The following is a 6,074-nucleotide window of genomic DNA, read 5'->3' as shown; positions in this document are numbered from 1 at the left end:
CTCATTGGAGGAAATGTGAAAAATACTAGAAAGATGACTTCTGTCTCTGAAAAAGAACTACACACCTTGGCATATTTTCTTCCAGGAACTCTATTTAAAGTTCAAAACTGAACCAAAATAAGTTTTTCAAACCACTTTTAATCTCATTATGCGGTAGTTTTTTGTGTTTTTTTTGGAATCCTTTTACATTTCTTCACATAGAAACGCACGCGTCTACACGCGCACCTCCAGGGCTGTTACCCGCGTGTGCGCACGGCGTGGGAGCACACGCTCTACCCAATGTCACATCCCCAGGGACAAGGCCTCCAACCCGGCGTCCACGAGTCCCTACTCTTCAAACCAGGGCTTGTGCCTTCATCCTTCCCAAACGTGGACCTTCCTCGCTATAACGGGGCCGTTCCGCTTTCCACACCTCACATACTTAACACACCCGCCTACTCTACGCCTGCGTACAAGCGGCCGCTCAACTGACAGCCCCTCCCAGGTTTCGCCAAACCCCGCGATATCTCGCTCGTCTCCCAGGTTCGTCTCCCTAACGGTTCCGCGAACCTGGAACGTTCTAAACGTCTACGCACGCGCTCTGCGGCCCTAACGTCCCGGCTCTGCCCTTCGACGTCACGTCCCTTACGTAAGGGAGCTGCCCGTCTCTACGCCATGCCAATCATTCACGTCTTCCCTCGGGCAACCCCGCAACAGCCCTCTGAGTGGCTGCTCTTGGGAAATGAACTTCGCGGAGAGCGGTGACGATAGGTTGAGAACTAGCCCCGCCTTCCCGTAGTTTGCGCAAGAGGCGATTGGTCGGCGTCTCCTTCCAATCAGCGGCGGGCTGTCGGATTCAAACCGAGATCGTTGGGCCTGCGGGTCGGTTGTTTGCAGTCGCCTGGTTGTCTTGTTTGGCCGCGGAGCGTCGGTTCGCTGCACCTGCCCTTCTTGTGTCTCGCTCGCCCTCCGCGCCGCACACCGCTGGCAGGATGGCTCACAAGCAGATCTACTACTCAGACAAATACTTCGACGAGCACTACGAGTACCGGTGAGTCCCGGGAATGGTCCGCCGGCGGGCTCCTCCGGCCGAAGCCGGTTCGGGTGGGACCGGAAGTCGGGTCCGAGGTCCCCCGGGAGTCGGAGGGCTCTCTGTTGGGCCAAGCGCGCGGGTCGCACCGGCCCTGCTCTTTGTTCGTCTGTGAGAAGGGTACGGCCAGGACGGAAGGGGCCGCTTGTGCCGCCGGCCGCCGCGGGCCCGGTTCTCGGCTCCCCGGGCCGGCCCTCTAGCTCCGGGTTGGCAGTGACCACAGTCGCGGCTCCGCGGGGCCTGCGAACGGCGAGCTCGTGGGCGCCCCGGCCTTCGCAGGTGGGGCGGGCAGGGTGGTGCGGTTTGTTAACGTGGTTTTGGAGCCTGTGGGGCGTTCGCTGTGAGGACGGGGCGCGTGCACGTGTCTCCGGGAGCGCGGGGGGACGGGCCCGCGGTGGTGCCCGGAGCGGTGGCAGCAGCGCTCCTGGCGGTCAAGTGCCGGCCTTCTGCCCGGGGGGCCGTGGGACCCGGTCCCCCCCGCCCCCCCAGTCCACACCGCGGCCGGAGAGGCTGTCCTGCAGGGCGCGGGTGCACGTGGGACCCGTGGGGCCGCGCACGACTGTGCAACGGGCGGGAACCGGGGTGACCGCGGCGGCCGGGAAGGTCTGGGCGCGTGGGCGCTGAGCCCAGGCGGCTCTGGGTCTCGGCGGCGCCGTCACTGGTGGGCACCGGGTAAGTGGACCGCGCTGTCGGAAGTTCAGCCGGGTCTCCGCAGTGGCTTGTGTGCGTTAGTGGGTAGAAGGGAAAGTACTGTCATACTTGCATTGACATATTCTAACCCATCATTAAAATGAAATTTGATGGTCTTTTGACCAACCGCGGGCTCTTAGAGAGTCAGGGTAGTGATTAATCTCCAGGGATGCTTCTGAAGGCAGATCGAGAATTGATAAATCACCGAGGTGCGAGTCCAGGGCGGTTTGTGTTTGATGGTGTAGCAGCGATGGGAATTTGAAAAGTGTGTGTGCCAGGTGCAATTATCCACATCTTTGTTATATATATTTTTTGTAAATGCTAACTTAATTACCTATTCCCTTTACTTAAGCTTAGACCTTTCTGTAAATGAACTTAAGTGCGTAGTTCTGTTAAGTAATATCTTGGACAAGCATTATAGGATTATATGGCCTAAAGTCTAAAAATTGTATATATTACAGATTCAGTCCACAACTGCTTCTGTTATCCCTCATGGCATCTGGCAGCTCCTTTGTGGTTTGTTGCTCCTCCCTTCCATGACAAGCCCATAGTATTGAATAGACGTTGAGTTTTGGAAATAATTTTCCTTAGTTGTAGGTCGAAAACTATCTCCATGCAGTGACATACAGGTAGAATTTTCATATGAGCTTGAAAATAAATTTTTCCTTTAGAGTCGACACCTTGATGGTGAGCCTGTTTCCATGATTTCTGGAGAAGGTAGGGTTTGTGATTTCTGAACTGTTGGTACACTGACGTAGATATAGAGAATGAAGTACAAATCTAGTAAGCGATACATTTCTCTTTGAGGCTAATAAACAATGTAACAGAAATAAGATAACATGTTATTTGCAGAACCTTAAAAGTAGGTGTTAAAGCAGCACTTCAGGAGTGAATGAGGTACCTGGTAAGTGTTGCAAAGAATTAACCATATTAGTTTCATGGAAATTGATGAAGTTTTAACCAACTGTAATAGTAAGCATAATTTGACATGGCCTCACATCATTCCAGCAACATAAGAAATTGTTCTGAGGCTCACTTTTGTTGTGCAAATATGAAATTGGTACTTAACTAACCAGCCACACACTAGGTTATTCACTTTTCCTGTGTAACAAAGTAACCAGATTAGACCTTTTTCACCCCAGCAAGCTGATACACAGGTGTAGATAATCCTATACTGGTGAAAAATTGGGTTGGTGGTTATGGATGACTATAAAACTTACACTCCTAACTGGAGATTATAAAATGGGCTAGGTACTGTGATTTTATAAAGATCTTTTTATTGTAATTAAATAAGAATGGGAGGGGGTGCAAGTTTATGTTTAAGAATTTAACAAAGCTATAATTGTATGTGCTCTTGCTGTTTTGACATTGAAGAATATTGTGTGCCTTTAAAAAAAAACCCCTGAAGTTTTGGGTATAGTTTAGTGCCTTTTTGGAAAACTCAAGGTTCTGGATACATGTATATGTGTAATTAGTGTTTTTATTTTTGATTCAGAGGTATAAAGTAACTTCTGGAATATTCAAGGAGTTGTATGTACACATCTACAATGTTGAATAATAGGAAATTCAAACTGACAAAGAAAGTCTATTTTTATGTAAAAGGCCTCGTGAAACTGCTGGGGGGGTAACAGCTGCACAGTCTGCAGTTCACGTTAGGGTCTGTGGTCTGAGGTGACGCCTCCAGTTCCCTGGTCAGATCAATCTTAATAATCAACAGAAAAGAGAAAAAAGAATTGGGCATGTTCTTTCCTTCTAATTTTTTCCATAAATTACCTATTTTCTGCTTATATGCTATTGCCAAAGTTTAGTCACATGACTGGAATTGGCTGCAGGGAAGGCTGGATTTTTTGTTTGTTTGCTTGTTTATAATTGTGTGTACAACTTAGCTTTGAGGGTCCTATGCCTGAAGAAGATTGAGACAACTGGCAGGCCCTGTTAGGGGAAAAAAGTTAATCTGAAATAAGATACCTTCTGGTTTCAGACTGCATATTCTTAACCTCCAAATTTGTTTAAAAAGCAGAATTAAAGGTATTGGAAATTATGGTTCTCAAGATTGAACCTAATTGGCATAATAAGGCAGTTGGTTTAAAGAACTTTGAGGATAAAAGGATCTCAGATTTAAGTATTGAAACATGCATGTGTAAACTTATCATAATTGTAGAAAAGGCATGTTTACACACAGGCCTTAGTAATTGGCTGTCTTTCAACAGGCATGTCATGTTACCCAGAGAACTTTCCAAACAAGTACCCAAAACCCATCTGATGTCAGAAGAGGAGTGGAGGAGACTTGGTGTCCAACAGAGTCTAGGCTGGGTTCATTACATGATTCATGAGCCAGGTAAGTTTTGCTATTTGAGAAAGCATTTACTAAATTAAAATAGTAGCTGTTGTGGTTGTTGAAAATTCTTTTAGCAATAGTGACATGTAGTATAACTTAAAGTAACTGATAAGTTTGAAACTATTTTACCGTAAATATATTTAGAATTCTGGTATTGCCTTTCTGAAAACTAAGAACTTAATTTAAGGCAACCTAAATGTCTTTTAAGCTTTATGTATAGAAATTCATTTGACTTGAAGTGATTTGTCTTTTCCTTTGGCCTACTAAAGGATAATTGGTTCAACCATATTTAAGATTGAATGAGATAAATGTGCTTCTTGTTTTGTGCATTATGAGTGCTTAGGTTATTAAGTGGTATTTATCAGTTTTCCAGGTCTAACACAGTCAACTAAACTAAAACTTTGTGGGGTTAAATTCTACTTACGGGTTATCAGTAAATCTAACTTCAAGGATTTTTTATTTCTTTCTGCAAAATTTGAAGGCATACTATATAGAAGTCTGCATTAGGTGAAAGAAACTATCTTGCTTTCCACTCTTGTTAAAGCACCAGCAGCAACAAAAGCTCTGAAGATTCAAAGCTTTCTTGGGATTGGGGCATGTATCAGAGTTCAAGACCTGTTTCTCTAGATCAGGGGTCCCCAAACTACGGCCTGCGGGCCACATGCGGCCCCCTGAGGCCATTTATCCGGCCCCCGCTGCACTTCCAGAAGGGGCACTTCTTTCATTGGTGGTCAGTGAGAGGAGCATAGTTCCCATTGAAATACTGGTCAGTTTGTTGATTTAAATTTACTTGTTCTTTATTTTAAATACTGTATTCCCATTTTGTTTTTTTACTTTAAAATAAGATATGTGCAGTGTGCATAGGGATTTGTTCATAGTTTTTTTATAGTCCGGCCCTCCAACGGTCTAAGGGACAGTGAACTGGCCCCCTCTGTAAAAAGTTTGGGGACCCCTGCTCTAGATAATACAAAGGAAAACGAGGAACTTTACTGGGCTACCCTCCCTAATGAAAGTCTACTGGGATGGATCTCTGGGACTTGCATTTGGTTTTGAATGGGTTTCTGAATGAGGTGTTAGATGTGTACCCCCCAAAGAGATAACTTTTCTCTTTTTTCCCTTCACTGGAATTGAGATTCTAAAGGTAGGAACCATTCTCTCTAAAATAGCTTTATTTTGGCTCAGTTGAGAATATTTTGAATTTTGTTTGACTATTAACCATGTTATATTAAAATGATATAAAATTTTCTTTCCACAGAACCACATATTCTTCTCTTTAGACGACCTCTTCCAAAAGATCAACAGAAATGAAGTATATCTGGGGATCATCAATTAAATCTTTTTCAAATTTAATGTATATGTGTATATAAGGTAGTATTCAGTGAATACTTGAAAAATGTACAATTCATTCATCCAGACCTGTGCATGAGCTGTATTCTTCACAGCAACAGAGCTCAGTTAAATGCAACTGCAAGTAGGTTACTGTAAGGTGTTTAAGATAAAGTTTTTCTAGAGTTACTTTTTCTCTTAATATAAGTGCCTGTTTGACTTTACCTGTTATTTTGTTATTAAAGTTTTTATGTTGCATTATCACTGTGTGAAGTTATTGAAGTTTATTTTAAGGTCAATTCATGAGTAGAAGTGTTGGATGGTTTTAATGGTGGGAATTTAATTTAAATAGATTTAAAATAGCTTTTGGTATGTTGAGGGTACCATTAATTTACTTACAAAGAAACCAAGAACCAGGGATAAATTTACTAGAGCTAAAGTAGATTTTGTAGCTCTATTATTAGTGTAATTCCTAGAGAATTGTCTAGAATCTCCACTTGAACAGAAAGAAACCCATTTTAATACTTTTTGGGCTTCTTCTACCTACTGAGAACTACTGTATCCAGTGGCCTCAGGAGAAACCACTTAACCCTGTTTCTCCATTTTCCCAGTGGGGACATTTTCTATAAAATACTGCATCATTTTTAAAAG

At 44.1% G+C, this 6,074-nt stretch overlaps 1 protein-coding gene across 1 annotated transcript; it reads left to right on the top strand.

Moving 5' to 3' along the window:
• Positions 1-820: 820 nt before the first annotated feature.
• Positions 821-5,675, top strand: CKS2 (CDC28 protein kinase regulatory subunit 2). Its single transcript, XM_066368453.1, has 3 exons — positions 821-1,030; positions 3,970-4,097; positions 5,353-5,675. The coding sequence occupies exons 1-3, from the start codon at positions 972-974 to the stop codon at positions 5,403-5,405; spliced, it is 240 nt and encodes a 79-aa protein (XP_066224550.1). The 5' UTR covers positions 821-971; the 3' UTR covers positions 5,406-5,675.
• The last annotated feature ends 399 nt before the right edge of the window (positions 5,676-6,074 follow it).

The sequence above is a fragment of the Saccopteryx leptura genome, chromosome 2 (genome assembly GCF_036850995.1).
Source record: "Saccopteryx leptura isolate mSacLep1 chromosome 2, mSacLep1_pri_phased_curated, whole genome shotgun sequence".
NCBI classification, from domain to species: Eukaryota; Metazoa; Chordata; class Mammalia; order Chiroptera; family Emballonuridae; genus Saccopteryx; species Saccopteryx leptura.
The sequence above is the reverse complement of the archived record's forward strand: the minus strand, read 5'-3'. Positions and strand labels throughout refer to the sequence as shown.